Source organism: Colias croceus, chromosome 19 (assembly GCF_905220415.1).
Source record: "Colias croceus chromosome 19, ilColCroc2.1".
Taxonomy (NCBI): domain Eukaryota; kingdom Metazoa; phylum Arthropoda; class Insecta; order Lepidoptera; family Pieridae; genus Colias; species Colias croceus.
This window is the reverse complement of record NC_059555.1, coordinates 8605301-8622436: the sequence shown is the minus strand read 5'-3', so window position 1 is coordinate 8622436 and position 17136 is coordinate 8605301. Positions and strand designations below refer to the sequence as shown.

General features: G+C 32.6%; 1 protein-coding gene and 1 non-coding gene across 6 annotated transcripts in view; one reads left to right on the top strand and one right to left on the bottom strand.

The window, feature by feature from the left end:
• The window catches only part of LOC123700344 (prestin), a 29432-nt gene extending 12734 nt beyond the window's left edge, over positions 1-16698 (top strand). For 4 of the 5 annotated variants that reach the window (XM_045647533.1, XM_045647532.1, XM_045647531.1 and 1 more), the window contains 16 exons: positions 3835-3935; positions 4398-4559; positions 5176-5321; positions 5583-5649; positions 6382-6458; positions 7218-7382; positions 7719-7823; positions 8198-8331; positions 9015-9177; positions 10017-10097; positions 10688-10851; positions 11239-11319; positions 12013-12136; positions 14309-14482; positions 14786-14912; positions 16092-16698. In XM_045647533.1, the coding sequence (XP_045503489.1) occupies positions 3835-3935; positions 4398-4559; positions 5176-5321; positions 5583-5649; positions 6382-6458; positions 7218-7382; positions 7719-7823; positions 8198-8331; positions 9015-9177; positions 10017-10097; positions 10688-10851; positions 11239-11319; positions 12013-12136; positions 14309-14482; positions 14786-14912; positions 16092-16237 (2017 nt within the window). In that variant the 3' untranslated portion in view covers positions 16238-16698. The remainder of the gene's footprint in view (positions 1-3834; positions 3936-4397; positions 4560-5175; positions 5322-5582; positions 5650-6381; positions 6459-7217; positions 7383-7718; positions 7824-8197; positions 8332-9014; positions 9178-10016; positions 10098-10687; positions 10852-11238; positions 11320-12012; positions 12137-14308; positions 14483-14785; positions 14913-16091) is intronic. The other variant, XM_045647534.1, reaches the window with a different exon arrangement.
• On the bottom strand, positions 15306-15378 carry Trnav-aac. Its single transcript has one exon. It is a non-coding gene; the product is annotated as a tRNA-Val (tRNA).
• Positions 16699-17136: the final 438 nt, after the last annotated feature.

The window sequence follows — 17136 nt, the reverse complement described above, 5'->3', positions numbered from 1 at the left end:
TAGTAGGTTTGATATTCGTATTCGTTTTCGTAAAAGTAGTAGTTATTCGTTGCATCACTAGTATAAAACTATTTATTCGTATATATTTTTTATTTTTTTAACTCCCGTTTTACGAAAGTTTATTTCAAAAAAAATCTTGAGCAAACTTTGATATATCTCGTATTCTAAAATGCCCCAAAGGAAATATAATATTTTTTTTATCTAAACCTAATCTTTATTGACAGATTTGTTCGTATCAATATTTACTAAACGATAACTCACTAATTTTATAATTATTTACATTGATTTAATAATGTAAGTATTACATAAAGTTGTATAAGCACATGATGTACACGTGTTTTTTTATGAATTTTATTTTCGTCTGGAAAAATTTAGAGAAGTTCTCTTATTTTATTTATTAGAAACAATAACTTTGTTTTTATTTATTTTACGTCACAACGGAGCGATTTTATGGTATGATTATTGATTTTGTCTTTCGACATATTACGCAGTTATCTATACTAATATTATAAAGCTGAAGATTTTGTTTGTTTGTTTCAACGCGCTAATCTCAGGAACTACAGGTCCGATTTGAAAAATTCTTTCGGTGATAGATAGCCCATTCATCGAGGCTATATATCATCAGGCTAAGACAGGAGCGGAGCCACGCGGGTGAAACCGCGGAGCGCAGCTAGCAAATTATAAGGCTGGAGATTGCATCTTTTCAATAAAATTTATGATACATAAGTAAAAATTTAAATTTTATTACATAAGTAAAAATTTTATTACATAAGTAAAAATATAAAGTTTGTTAATTTAAAATTTTGAATAAAAAACAGCTTCAAAGGAAAAAGCCAATACAATTAAGACCAGTAGGAAATAATTCTTAATAAAAATTGATTGTAATTTTTATCTTAACTGCCAGTACAACTCATGACGGCTGAGCGAAATATGATAATAATTGGAGGAAATGATAACCTTTGGTTTTTGTTTGCTAATAAAATATATTCAGTATTCTAATATAAATACGAATGTCTGTCTGTCTATTACGCTAAACGCCTAAATAATGGAACCGAAATAAAGGAAAATTGCAATGAAAATAGATACATAAGGATCAAACAGGCATATTTTTACAAAAAACAAAGTGTTAAAGGTTTTTTTTCTTATATCCTTTAATGATAAGAGCGATAGTTTGTGAAGATGGATGTTTGTTATTCTTTCACGTGAAAACTACTGAACCGATAACAATGAAATTTGGTAGGTATGTAGGATGTAGGTAGCTGAAGACCCAGCATAAGACATAGGCTACTTTTTATCCCGGAAATCCCACAGGAACGGGAACTATGCAGGTTTTTTTTTTTAAACGCAGGTGAAGCCGCGGGCGGTTATCTAGTTATTTATAAAACCTTTACCTCACCTTGGTTACGATAGGAAATAAAGGTGTTTTTAAGGGAAGAAATGGTTGATAATAATTACTATTTATTATTTATGTTAGATATGTCGGCGGGTGACACCACTGGGCACAGCTAGTATAACATATTTATATGCTTATTGCTTAGACTTAGAGGTTTTATGTAATTAAACTGATAAATAGATGGTTATTGACCCCGATGATGTTGTCAGGGTGGTTCGTTTAAAAATATGATTTTGGAGTGTTATTAAGTTTTCTGGTTAATCTTTAATTACATCCAAGTATTGTTTTTGCACCCATAGTCTTTTCCCGTTTTGGAAGATCGTTAAAAATACACGAACACCTTACGAGCATGTGGTCGCAAAATAATGACGCAAAATTAAAAAAAAAAATTACAGCTATATGAACGAAGTGAATTTGCAATTACTTCGCAGTATATAAAAACAAGCTTAGAAACCATTTGACCTTGCTCCAACTGTAACATGACTAGAAAATTTCACAATTTATCTAGATAGAAATAAAATCACCAATTGTTTGCAACTCGCGCTACAAAATGATAACTAACGTCCAGTTTGTGTTAAACTATTTATTTACGCGGTCGGTTATCGATTTTTAATGTGTGTAATTTATTTACCGATTGTCAATCGATTAGCGTATCGATTCGAGTTATTTTTTAAAGGGGCCGAGAATCGAACGGTTATGTTTTAATTTTTTAATTGTTTGTGCGAAGTGATTTTGTGATGTAGTAATTTTTCGCGTTTAAATATTTATAAATTTGGTGTTATTTTTTTATTTCATAGGACATTTAAATTGTTTGTGTTATAAAATTGTAATTTAATTAGAACTTATATTTTGATTAAAAAAAATATCTTATTTCAAAGTGAATTTTAAATAATTAAATCATAAATATTGCAATTAAATAGTACCTATTTAGTTTTTTAAATGAGATTTCAAAATGCGAATGAAAAAAACGTTTGTGTTTCATAAAAGTTTCGCGAAGAAACGGATTGTTGATGATGATGAAGATATTCCTTTATTGCAAGATGATGAATCCGATGATGATTGGTAATTTTTATTAATATATAATTACTAGCTTACCGCCCGCGGCTTCGCCCGCTTTCTCTAAAACGATTTGAGATTTAAACTATCCTATCTCTCAAGTTGGATCGAACTGCACATGGTGTGCGAATTTTATTATAATCGGTCTTTGAAAAAAAATTTTTGCCTAGAAAATTAGAGATGGTTGAATCTAGAATCGGCTTGAGCCAAAAATTGTAATACAAATTAATTAATTCATACTATCACAATCACTGAAATACAAGAAGACCCACTATTAAAAATATATACCTAATAGACGTTAATGAATCCATACTAATATTATAAATGCGAAAGTAACTCTGTCTGTTACTCAATCACACCTAAACTACTAAAACAATTTTCATGAAATTTGGTATGGAGATATTTTGATACCCGAGAAAAGACATAGGCTACTTTTTATCCGGGAAAATGACGCAATCCCGGAAATCCCACGGGAACGGGAACTATGCAGGTTTTTCTTTGACTGCGCGGGCGAAGCCGCGGGTGGAAACTTAGTAAGTTATATTATAATAGACGGTAACTGTAGTTACACATCTAAGTAACAAGGAAACTGATTATTTTAACATTAACTAAATTTTATTATTACAAATGCACGATGTGGTTAGCGAATAAATTTAATTGGTTTAACGATTCTTCTAAATGTGTTTTTTGTCCATCTAATTTGGAAATCTTCCGTTCGTTGAGGCAAGCGTGTTTTTTGCTTATGTGTGATATTTTAGTCGACTTCGCTAGAAAGATGATGATGCCGATGTTTATGTTCTTTTATGTTTATCAAAAATGCGTTTGTTTTTTGTATGTGCTATGTACATTGTGAGTACATTTATCATTGTCTCGTTCTGTGGCGTAAACAAATTTATACGTAACTAGCTTTCCGCCCGCGGCTTCGCCCGCTTTGTCTAAAACTTAATAAATTATATATTAAAACCTTCCTGTTGAATCACTCTATCCATTAAAAAAAACCGGATCAAAATCCGTTGCGTAGTTATAAATATTTAAGCATACAAAGGGACATAGGGACAGAGAAAGCGACTTTGTTTTATACTATGTAGTGATGATGAGTACCTATCCATAAATCCGGACTATTAAAGAGACATTCTTTCGGCACAAAAATCATTTCAATTAACATACACGAAGTCGGTTTGTAATTTTAAAAATATTCATGCTGGATATAGTATCAAGGCGAAGAAAGAAGAAGTATTTATTTTTAAAATATGAAAGAAAACTGAACGACAAGAATTGCTATCCCTATATTTTCCTCCATACACCTACCTCAATCTTTTGGACACACATTCTAAGCATGTAACAATACATGATGTAATATGTAATAGAATGAAATCTTGTTGCAGGTTACAAGCTCGCTCCAGTCAGCAATTCAACGTGATAAGAAGGGTGTACCAGCAAGATGCACTGAACAAGGATGCTGATTACCAAGTGCCTGAGAAACCTTGTAAGTATACGAAATAATTGTTTTGTGATTATTAGACATGCGGCAGGCATTAACATCAACACTGCTCGAATGAAGGAAAACATCATGTCTCAGAATCAAAAGTTCGATGACATGTGACATCCGCCAACCCGCACTTGGCCAGCGTGGTTGATTATAGCCTGTACCCTCATAGGAAGCCCATGTCCCAGCATGTGGGAACGTATATGGGCTAATGATTACGAGACATTGCAACATACTTCATTAAATATTTGTCAAGTGGCCTTCCGTCTGCATAGTTAGAGGAAATTCCCGTGGAAATGAGATGTTTCACCGCGGTAAACAGTAGCCTATATAATATGTCCCTCTCCAGACACAAATCATGACATAAGATGCGACTAACACAAAGAAAAAGATAAACATACTTCCGCATTTATAATATTAGGAAGGATGATAATAACTTACAGAATTTTAATTCTTTTCCAGTGAGCTATAGAGCAAAAAAGGTGGTCCAGAGTTGCGGTTTCGCGCATTGTCTTCTAAATTCGTTACCGATAGTAAAATGGCTGCCAGCGTACAGTCCCAAACGGGATCTGATTGGAGACCTGGTCGCAGGAGCCACCACGGCGGTCATGCATATACCACAAGGTAAGATTATAGAAAATTAAGGAGATAAGGCTTCAGGGGTTTTAAGGGTTATGTGGTCTTTCGCCATAAAATCTTTTTAGGGTAAGATTTCACAAGTAATCTTTATCAGAACTTGGAATAAGTATTTAGCCATTGTAATTATGAACGATTTTAGTTGACAGATACGATTCTTGTAGTATTTCAAAGAATTATATTTCTAATAGAGCTTAACTGCATTATTGAAGATAAAACTTGTGGTGTGGCTTAAAATAGTTCCAGAGTGTCATTTATATGTGAATGTCAATTATATATTAGTGGTCCGCCCGGGCTTCGCCCGTGGTACATATTTCGCAATAAAAGGTAGCCTATGTCCTTTCTCGGGTATCAAAATATCTCCATACCAAATTTCATGCAAATTGGTTCAGTAGTTTAGGCGTGATTGAGTAACAGACAGACAGACAGAGTTACTTTCGCATTTATAATATTAGTAAGGATTATACTTTTTGATACATAGATAAATTAGTTGAAAAATGGGCCAATTTTATCCCCAATAATTAAAGGTTTTTCTGTCGTTAGCTATTGAAAGTAATTTGTATGTTAATGGTATCATTTTTCTAAAAATTCTCCAATTTTCCAGGAATGGCCTACGCGCTCCTAGCAGAAGTGCCACCAATAGTGGGTCTATACATGGCGTTCTTCCCAGTTCTAATTTACGTGATATTCGGGACGTCCCCACACGTCTCTATGGGAACATTCGCTGTAGCTTGCTTGATGGCGGGGAAGGTGAGGTTATTTCTTTCTACCTTCATTTGTTACTAGTTGTGCTCCGCAGTTTTACCCGCAGTGCTCCGCTCCTGTTTGTTTGGTCTTCCTCGATGAATGGGCTATCTAACACCGAAAGAATTTTTCAAATCGGACCAGTAGTTCCTGAGATTAGCGCGTTTAAACAAACAAACAAACTCTTCAGCTTTATAATATTAGTATAGATTATGACATCTATGTTTCCTAGATCTTACCTAAATGGTTTTTTTATTTATATTCCAGGTAGTAACTCAATATGCAGCACACCCGGCTGTACCTGTTATTGCAAATGCGACTGATTTAACTGATGGTAAATATTATTATTATTCTATATTTACATGTTTTTTGTCAAACAGAGATAATTAATAACATTGGTATTCATATTTTAATGCAAACTTGTGTGTGTGTTTTTTTTTTAATAATTCAAACTCAAACATTTATTTATTTAATCAGACTTCTTCTAGAAGCTCTTTTGAATCGTCATTACATATTTTTTACATTTACCACCGATTCGGAAAGCAGTATCTATGGAGAAGAACTTAATTAAAATTTAATTGATAGAATGTTATCTTCAAATATAATGCTACTAGTTTTCCGCCCGCGGCTTCGCCCGCGTTTTCAAAGAAAAACCCGCATAGTTCCCGTTCCCGTGGGATTCCGGGATAAAACCTATCCTATGTGTTAATCCGAGTTACTCTCTATATGTGGTCTAATTTTCATTGTAATCGGTGCAGTAGTATTTGCGTGAAAGAGTAACAAACACACACACACACACATCCTCACAAACACAGTTGACAGATATGTACTACGTACATACACAAACTTTCGCATTTATAATATTAGTAGGATTTTAAATGTTTGCGTGGAGAGCCAAACTGAAGGTTGATTATATAACGCCTGAAAAACTACAGTTTTTACCAATAAATATTTTACTTTTTTTAATTTATTATTATTTATAATTGATATTAATACAATAACATTAATAATATTTGTTTGAAATTGTTATTTTTATAATAAAATGTATATTTTCTTCGTATTACAGCTGTAATGCAAGTGACGCCGCTGTATACGCCACTACAAGTTCTCAGCATAGTAACTTTGGCTGTAGGATTAATACAGGTTAGCTATGTTTTATTTTTATTTGTGGGGGTACAAGGCCTAGCTGTTAACCCCTGCCGCCGAAGGCGAACGGTGGCCACCGTTGGGTTTTAATGGCTTTTGCGAGTCCCACATACCCCCTCACACAGAAAAACTGTAGAGAGGGATGCGTAAGTGCATTTCCCAACGTAAAAAAAAAAAGCTATGTTTTATTTTTTTAAAGTTATTGTTGTCATTTTACTCATTATAGGTGAAGGGCTTTCGATATCAGTATAAAGTTTTTTGATATCTGCAATTGTTTCGGAATAATCGCCTGTGCACACTTAACGATTACACCCTGTATAAATATGTATTTAAAATTATATATATATGTATTTTTATCAGCCATCTGGTTTCCATAACACAAGCGAAAGCTTAGTATGGGATCAGATCGTGCCGTGTATGAAAATGTCCTGATATATTTGTTTATTTATTTACTAACTGCGCTTCGCGGTTTCACCCGCATGGCTCCGTTCCTGTTGGCCTTAGCGTAATGATATAAAGTTGGGCGAGTTGCTTGTTATGGTTATACAATGTACACATAGAGTTTTCAGAATTCAACTATTTGAAAAAAAATTCCCTTCCTCGATAAATGGGCTATCTAACACCGAAAGAATTTTTACAAATCGGACCAGTAGTTCCTGAGATAAGCGCGTTCAAACAAACAAACTCTTCAGCTTTATAATATTAGTGTCATGATGATACATATAAGACAAATTTCCAATCTTTAATATTTCGCAGGTAGTAATGTGGGTACTCCGTCTCGGCGCTGTATCTACCCTCCTTTCTGAACCTTTAGTATCGGGATTCACAACAGCCGCCTCATTCCACGTGCTGGCGTCGCAGCTGAAAGACCTGTTTGGGATAAAGTTGCCGAAACTGGGCAACAATTATAAAGTCGTTTTTGTAAGTTTTTTTTTTATTTTTTTGGCGGGTAGTTGTGTTTTATTTCATTTTTTGAAGTTATCTTTATGTGCGTTGAGAGTAAAATTTCAAGGTCGCGTCATGCCAATATAGACAGGTCATTATTGTAATTTTAATTATGTGAAGTTTAATTTATCAAACTTTTTAAATTCAATTTATTAAAGAAGTTTATGTGTAATTTTCGTAATATTAATTATTCTGTTATTTATTTATTTTTATTCATGATATTGCTTATAATGGCCGTACTTGATAAATTTTTTGATTGTACTATACGTAATACAAGTAAAACAGTAGATGTAAAGAGTTATAATTTTCCAGACAGTCATAGAGATGTTCAAGAACCTGCCAAACACGAACTGGGCGGCGTTCACTATATCAGCCATCGCTTGTACCATCATAGCTTTGAATAATGAAGTGCTTAAGGTAAGGGAAATTATTAGATTCTCAAGAAAAATGGTTAGTTACAAATTACTTATATATACACTAGCTGCCCCGCGCGGTTTCACCGCCGTGGCTCCTAACACCGATAGAATTTTTCAATTCGGACCAGTAGTTCCCGAGATTAGCGCGTTCAAACAAACAAACAAACTCTTCGCTTTATAATATTAGTATAGATTGTTGGAAAATGAACATTTTTGTAAAATTCTACTATAAAAAAAATTATAAAATTATTTAGTATTTTTTAAGTCAATATCAACTAATTTAATAATTAATTTTGTTAAAAAATAATACATAATTGTAATAGTAATTTACAGAAGATTATAAATTGCTTTCAATAAATATTGATTTATTTTCAGCCATGGGTAAGCAAGCGAAGCCGGGTGCCGGTGCCAATAGAGTTACTAGCTATAGTGGCGGGGACTGTGGCGTCCAAATTGTGCGATTTGAAAGCATTGTATGGGATTTCTTTGGTCGGAAATATACCTACAGGGTGAGTTTTAAAAAATACTTTTTACTGACAAATAAGTTAAGATTTTTAGTAAATTTTTTTATTTAAAAAATCTTTGTTTGAATTAGGATAGTTTTAATTCAGAAGTTATATACATGATAACTTAAAAAACAATTAAAAAAAATTACAAAAGGTTGACCCGCCATTTTGTGGCTTTATATTTTTCTATGAAAACCCCAAGTTTTATAAATTGAGGAACTCAATGCAAGCTAACCTTTACATACTTATCCATCATTACCTATTTAGAAGTAAAATACTTTTAAAACAATCTCCTACATTCAATTTGAATAGAAAAAAATATAGTGTATTTTTTGTCAGTGCAATAAAACAGGCCGTATTTTTTTGTCTGTACGTATAAAAAATGTATCATGTGCATTTTTTATACATATACATGATGTATTTTTCTCTCAGTGCAATATCTCGGTACAAAGCGTATTATTTTTTGTTAAATCAATGCATAATACAGTGCATTGCATGTTTTTTAAGTTACTGCATAGCTTCTATCGCGGGCCTTGAGCGCGGGGACCGAATCGAGAAATTCCGTAACGAAAAAACCTCACGCTCCCCACTCCGACGGGCGGAGGTGTGCTGGAGGAGGAGGCTCCCCGAGTGACATACGTCGTTTTTTTATATTTTTTTCGTGATTTTTTATTACATTTTTCCAGGTTACCAGTTCCAGAAGTGCCGCCAATCGAACTTTTATCGGACATAGCTCTAGATGCGTTCACCATCACCATGGTAACGTACACCATCTCTATGTCAATGGCGCTGATCTTCGCGTCGAAGGAGAAATATGAGATTGATGCTAACCAGGAGCTGCTGGCGTTGGTAAGTTGTTAATTTTTTAGAATTTATTCAAAAAAAGTCATCATCTTAGTACATCGAGGATAGAACATCCTGTATCACTACATTGTATAAAACAAAATAGCTTTCTCTCTCCCTGTGTCCCTTTGTATGCTGAAACCTTTAAAACTACCCAATGGATTTTGATGCGGTTTTTTTTTTAATAATAGAGTGAGTGAAGAGGTTTATACGTATTATTTATTAGGTTTAAGGCACAGTGGGTGAAGCCGCGAGCGAAAAGCTAGTACATAAAATTATAATAATATAAAATAGTATAAAATAATATTTGCATAAAAGAAATCGTAAAAAATAAAAAACGGATTTTGAGGATATAATAATTATGAAAGCAGTTTACGGAACTATAAAAAATCATGCAAAAACCTATATCTTTCATTGGTTTGTTTAATTGCTAACCCATCACGTATTTTCACTAAATTTGAAACATTTTGCAACAAAAAGTGTATAAAATGATACAACTTAACTTACCTGATGCATATCTATATCGATTTAAGTAATCTAAACTATCTTAATGTAAAATTACTCAGTACACACACCTTGGTGTGAATTTGATGTTTTTGGTTTTATGGCATTCCAATCCTTTATAAATATAAATTTATAAAGAATAGAAAAAATTCGATCACGAGACGGGACTTTGGTCACGAGGACCGAAGTTGGTCAAGCATCCGCCCCGGATTGTCGTGAAAGGATGCGGGTTCGAGTCCCGCCTCGTGATCGAATTATTTTCTAATCTTTATAAATTTGTAAACCTTGGTGTAATTTATAGACTCGTATATATTTTATAATAACCAACTTATTATTTTCAGGGAGCAAGTAACGTGTTTGGCTCATTCTTCTGCTGTGCTCCGCTCTGTGCTAGTTTATCGAGGTCCTATATACAATATCAAGTAAGTAATATAATAATATCTATTTACATATTCGCGTCATGAATATTAACCAGTTTTTAAATTTAAAACAAAATGAAAACTGTAAATTTTTTTTTCTCTGTTCACTTCTGAGTTTTATCTTTATTTTCCTTAGTTTTGATTTTTAGTAGAGTTAATATTGAATACATATTTCTTATTTTTCACTGAAAATAGTTTAGACTATAGAAATATTATGTCAGTTAATTAATTATTATTAAGGCTATATGTATATCGTCACATTTAAGTGCCCTTACGCACTAGCGGTTAACCGCGGGGGAGATAATGATTGTAGAGAGAATGATTGTACGCACTAATCATAAAAGCGGTTGCATATTAAAATGGGAAAGCGGCTAACCGCGCGGTTAGCGCCCCCGCGGTTAACCGCTAGTGCGTGGGCACACGAATAGGTGTGGGGCTTTGCGAGTAAATCGCGAGACACAACTAGTATAGTATACACATAAAATTTCATAAAAATCGTTCAAACTATTTACGAGTACCGATGGCAACTAACACTGTGATACGAAAACTTTATGTACATATAATATAAGACATTTATATTTTCCTAATTCCAGGCGGGCAGTAAAACGGGTATAACCTCAGTAGTTAGTGCAATACTAATTCTATGTGTATTGCTCTGGGTTGGTCCGTTTTTTGAGCTCTTGCCCCGATGTGTTCTGGCTTCCATCATTGTGGTGTCTCTGAAGGGAATGTTCATGCAGATTAAGGAGTTAGCCAAGTTAGTTGTTAATTTTAATATTTTTTTAATTTATAATTCAATTTAAAATTTTTATTAAAAAAAAACTTTTTTTGTTAAATTACAATTTGATGAAAAAAATGTCGATTAAAAATTTTATTCCAATTTGTTTTTTGTCAAATCTAATTTTGATTTCCATTCTGGCAACTTCTATTGCTAATTGCTATTTGCAATTATGCTAAGCTAATTCCAATTCTTAAATTCAACTGAGTTTTTTTTTAATTGCAAAATAATGTGACTCTCATTTCTAATTCTGATTGTAAATGTTTTCTTATTTTTTGCATTATAGTATTAATTGAACTGATTACATACATACATTATTTTTTAGCTATTATTATCTATTTTAATTAGAAAACTCTTGCTTTTCAGATTTTGGAAGTTGAGTAAATTAGACGCTTTAGTGTGGCTGGTTACATTTTTAACTACCATGTTAGTAAATATTGATATTGGGTAAGTGCTTTGTTAATTATAATTTTATAATATTTGTATTTTTAACCGACTTCAAAAAAAAGGAGGAGGTTATCAATTCGGCCGGTATATTTTTTTTTTTTTTTTTTTTATGTATGTACACCGATTACTCCCAGGTTTCTGAACCGATTTACGTGATTCTTTTTTGTTCGATGCGGGATGGTGTCGAATTGGTCCCATAAAAATTTTATTCGGATAGGCCCAGTAGTTTTTATTTTATGAGCATTTTTGTCTGTAGGTATTTGTAAATTTTGCAAGTGCAAGTTTGAAGTCGGTTGTTTTTAACGCAGTTATCACTTGTTATAAATAAATTAATTATTGTGAAAATTCAAAGTTGAAGTTAGTACGCCATCTAGAGACGTATAGAGGAATAAAATTTTTTTTTATCAATCTTGTAAGGAGATTACTTGTATGGAGTAATCTATCTGTATACAAAATTTCACTGATAACGTTTAAGTAGTTTCACATTATTCAACATAAACAATAAATATATAAAATCACACATATGATCATTGAGATTTTTTATCAATTAATTCCTTCATTTAAGTTTAAAAAAATACTAAATTTTCATACAATTAATTATTATGTTATTTTAATCTTAGCAGGTCTAATTTAAACTGCTCATTGTTTGAAAGTTTTTAACTGTATTTTTTTATACATTTTTTTTTATTTCAGTCTAGGGGCAGGTCTCTTAGCAAGCGTGGGGGCACTTTTCTGCAGGTCACAGAAACCGTACACCTGCCTCTTGGGCAGAGTTCTGGATACAGATCTGTATCTAGACATTAAGAGGTATCGAGCTGTGAGTATTTCTTATTTTATTATAAACAAAAAATGTTCTAGCAATTTGCACTAAAAGGGTGATTGAGAAAGGACACTAGAAAGTTTTTATGGAAAAAAACGCCGTGTGACACTCGGGGAGTGGGGCGGTTGCGCTATTGCATGCTATGCCTTCAAGCCACACCTCCGCCCGTCCCCGTGGGGAGCGTGAGGCTTTTTCGTTACGGAATTTCTCGATTCGGTCCCCGCGCTCAAGGCCCGCGATAGAAGCTATGCAATAGCTTAAAAAAACCTACATGACGAATTCTTTAAATAATCGCATATATTATATTTACTAAGCAGGTTACACCGTTTGTAAAGGTTTTAATTATTATTATATATTTCTCGATGTTTTTTGTTGGTTTCTTGATAAAATATGTTATTGTTATATATTTTTTAGCTATAGTTTTAAAATTTTTGAAATGATACGACAAAACGTAAAATTACATATTGAGTAGCAACGAACGTGTGAGGTAATCGCCATTAACAAAAGTAATATTTAATTAATGATATTAAAATACATGCCAGCCAGATATTCTAGTATTAAAAAATCGACGATCTTTTTTATTATTACTATCGAAAAATATATACTACAACACACTTCTTTTTATAATAATTTCTAGTTAATATTAATTCGTAAGTTCTCAGTAGATGGCGGTAGTGCATCAATCTTGAAATTAAGTCGCGCTATTGAAAAACTTTTACAGAATATACTAAACACATTTGAATGCTGTTTGCTGTTTCTGTGCACTACCAAATTAAGATACTTTTTACGAGTTTCTGAACAGTTTAAAATAACTGTAATCAGAGACTTCTATAACCTTAATAAACTATTCTATAGAAGCTAGGTATTTATATTTATCTACATAATATGTATTAAGATATTAGATAAGATAATATTAACTTGTAAATTATCAAAATTATATTATTTTTTCACAAAGTTAATGAGGCGACTAAGCTGACTTTGAGTTAAAAATTCAAGGAAATTTAATAAATTATTATCAACTATTAATTATTAATACATATTTATACATAATATACTTATTAATATTATAAAGTAAGAATTAATATATATAAGTCCTTGTTTATATTATTGAATGTTCACACATTTTCATTAACTTGAAATGAAAAGAAACATACAGTTTACACTTTATTAATAAACTTCATTGGGCAGAACAATAACTTCGACCATATTTTCTATTTCTCTCTCATTCTTTAGTGATAATATAAAGAATTGTATACAGCACATGAGCAGAATATTCAAAAATAAAATTATCCACCATCTTGCTATATCAAGTACACCAATTTCATTATTAATGCGATAAGGGTATTTATTATCTGTGAATATACGCATTTTGTTCAGTTTTGGTTTAGTTTTTTATTATTTCTATTATTTTATGTGAAAATGATGTTTTGTTGACGACATGTTTTCGTTTGACAGAATTAATGACATATGACATTTTTTTATGATGTAGTCTGTTGTTTGTGAAAATTGGAATAGGTTTTATTTTATTTTTTCATCAGTAATAAGGTAAAAAGTTAATGATAAAAAATATGGATATTTAACAAAGAACTTAATTTTTTAGTAGTGATGCAACGAATACTACTTTTACGAATACGAATATCAAACCTACTATTCGGCGAATACGAATACGAATACGAATATCTCGCCTTGGTAATAAAAGACTTATTTATTTAATGAATGTTTACTCTTCTAATAATTAAAATTTACAATAGGCAAATTTTTATTTAAAAAACATAAAATTCGTAGATTTTCTGGTTTTAGGCGATTTTTTTTCAGTCTGGATGTTTCCAGCCGTTAAAAAAGTCTTTCCGAAGCGACTGTACATGGCTTCAGTGAAAAATATTTTTGGGCGAGTTTTTTCTGACTTGGAAAATGGACATCTTCTCGGCAAAAGGCCAGTGGATCAGCAATCTCTGCACACGTCATATTTTTTTGCGCGATTTTTAAATTTGTAGTAAATAGAGTTGCGTACAAAAATATTCGTTTTTAAAAATTCGTATATTCGCCGAATACGAATATTCGGTAAATGTCTACTATTCGGCGAATACGAATATTCGTATTCGTATTCGTTGCATCACTATTTTTTAGTATACCTACACACAAATCTAATTTTTTTTTTTGTTTTTATAGGCTGAAGAAATCCCCGGTATCAAGATATTCCACTACTGCGGCGGTCTCAACTTCGCGACCAAGAATCTGTTCAAGGATACTCTTTTTAGGAAAGTCGGTTATATGAAGGAGGTAGAGGAGGAAAATCTTACCAAGAGCGACTCGTACGAGTGGGACTCTAATATTGGGAGGAGGGTGAGTTAATTTTTAGCGTGAACTTTTTTATTTCGTATTTTAAAGAAATTTTTTTTTTCGACCTTTTTATGTATATGTCTTCGTGTGGCACTAAATAACATTTTTTATTACTTATATTCCAACGCGTTCATATTTTTTTTTTTTGGAGTGAAACTTCTTTTGGCGCGTTGACACTTGAAAGTAAAATTTAACGTCACGTCATGGCAATACCGTCACGTCATGGAGTAAGGCGACGATTTTGATATCTTGCCGTAGAAGTTTCACTTTTTTTGTTTTATTAACGAAAAATATTGATTGTTTCAGATACAATGCGTAATAATAGACGCAACAGCACTGTCATACGTGGACGCGCCCGGTATCAAGAGTCTGGTCAGCGCACACAGGGAACTAGTTGCCAACAATATAGCAGTGCTACTGGCGGGGGCTAATGGTGAGTTTTGACTGGATTTGTGACCGTTAAATTAGGTTTTGTGACCGTAAAATCTGTTTTGTTTGCAATTTGTGACTGTTAAATTTGTATAGACTGATAATAGAAGCTCTTTTTTTGAGTGTATTTTTGTTGATGGATTTGAGTTTACAGTTTGATAAGAGATGATTTCACGATAAAAAAGATAATTATTATAGTTTGGTTAGGTTTGTTACTTTTATATTTTATAAAATTTTACATGTTGCAACCCTTCAATATAATTTTATTTTCTAACAATTGTGATTTTTTGTTTTTTTTTTTTCTTATATCAGAAAAAAAAGTCTTATCGACCTGGGTTATTTAATACTATAAAAATCAAGAAAAAATAAATAAAATTGAATAAAAATACAAAAACTATGTTTCCGCCCGGGATCGAACCGGGGGCCTTCTGCGTGTTAGGCAGATGTGATAACCGCTACACCACGGAAACTTATTTGATATGGTCGAATTTATTAATAGCACATAATACATTGTCTTGTAGATTATCTTAGAAAAAGATAAGACCTCTACATAATATTACACTAGCTGCGCTCCGCGGTTTCACCCGCGTGGCTCCGCTTCTATTGGTCTTAGCGTAATGATACAAAGCCTTGCTGAATAAATGGGCTATCTAACTCCGAAATAATTTTTCAAATCGGACCAGTAGTTCCTGAGACTAGCGCGTTCAAACAAACAAACTCTTCAGCTTTATAAAATTAGTATCTCATATAAAAGTAGTCTCTCCATGTATATTAATGATACAAATTGTAGTTTTGTCTCATATCAATTCAGATTATTTATCGTATGTATGTTTTATCGCGTTACGTGTAGAGAAAGGCGGGTGAAAGGTGTTTAAATGAGGTTAAATTTCGACCAAAGTAATTCACATATTATATGTTTTATATATTTATTATTTATTATCTATTATTTACACGTACATATTTATATTTGTTACATAATATAATATTACTCATTGCCGGTCAAAACCACTTTTGATTGCAAAAATCACTCAACGTTTTGACCGACTCCCTTACTCAAAAACGTTTTTGACCGATTTAATTTTTACCGTCAATTAGTTTTGACTTTAACATAAGTATCCAGTTTCTCAAATACAGTTTACTTAAAAACAAGTCTATCTTTCTGAATCTAGATTATATTTTCCAGGTCCAGTCCTAGAGATGATAGAAAGGTACAACTCTCTAGAAACAGAACAGCTGCAATTAGACACCTTCCCCACAGTTCATGATGCTGTGGTCTACTTCAAGGTGCTGGAAGCGAAGAAGGAACCCACCATCATGATCAGCTCATGATGAACAGCTCTTCGGTGTGGAGTATATCATGTTCAGCTCATGATGTACAGGTTCCAAAGAACTTGGTGTGAGGGTATGATGACGATGAAAATTCCAATAAGTATATCGAACATTCAAGATCAGATAAGGTAGAAGGTAGAATCGATTTTCTTTAGGGACAAGTACAAGTAAGTACTTGTCCCTAAAGAAAATCGATCAGTGAAACAGATGTATAATGCATCTGCCCCTTACCTCACTAGGGGACATGGGACATATATATTGAACATTCATGTGGTTTTGAAGTGACCAACTTAAATTTTAATATTTTTTGTTTTTATGGCATTCAAATGCTTTAAACTTGTTGTGACCAATTTAGTCAGTTTGTTTATACATGTTTGGGTTAAAAATACCCCTAAAATATACTCCTGAATATATTTAATTTATAGCATTTAAAAGGTTTTTAAATGAGATTTTTGAGAATAGAAAAAAAAAACTCGATCGGTTTAAAAATGTGGGTTTCAATCCAGGTGATCGAATTTTTTCTGTTCTTAAAAATTCCTCATTTACTAAATATATACATCATTTTGGCCTCACGTAAGTTTTAGAGTTTCAATGTGTATAAAGTGTGTGCCTCTATCACAATATACAAATACAACCAGTAGGGAAACTTCGTACAAACCTTCGAAATGGCTCACGCACACAAGCAAGCGTGTTTACGAGAATCGTAAGGGTACAGTGCCACAAACTTAACTGACCTGGTGGCAAAAACTGGAACTACGTGCCGCCATTTTGAAATGTCACCTTTTCGCAGACTTTTCATACGGAATATTTTGTATAAATAAAAAGAAATCGACATCAGTGACACCGTCACCGGGTCAGTTAAGTTTGTGGCACTATATTCTTATATCTGTCACATGTGA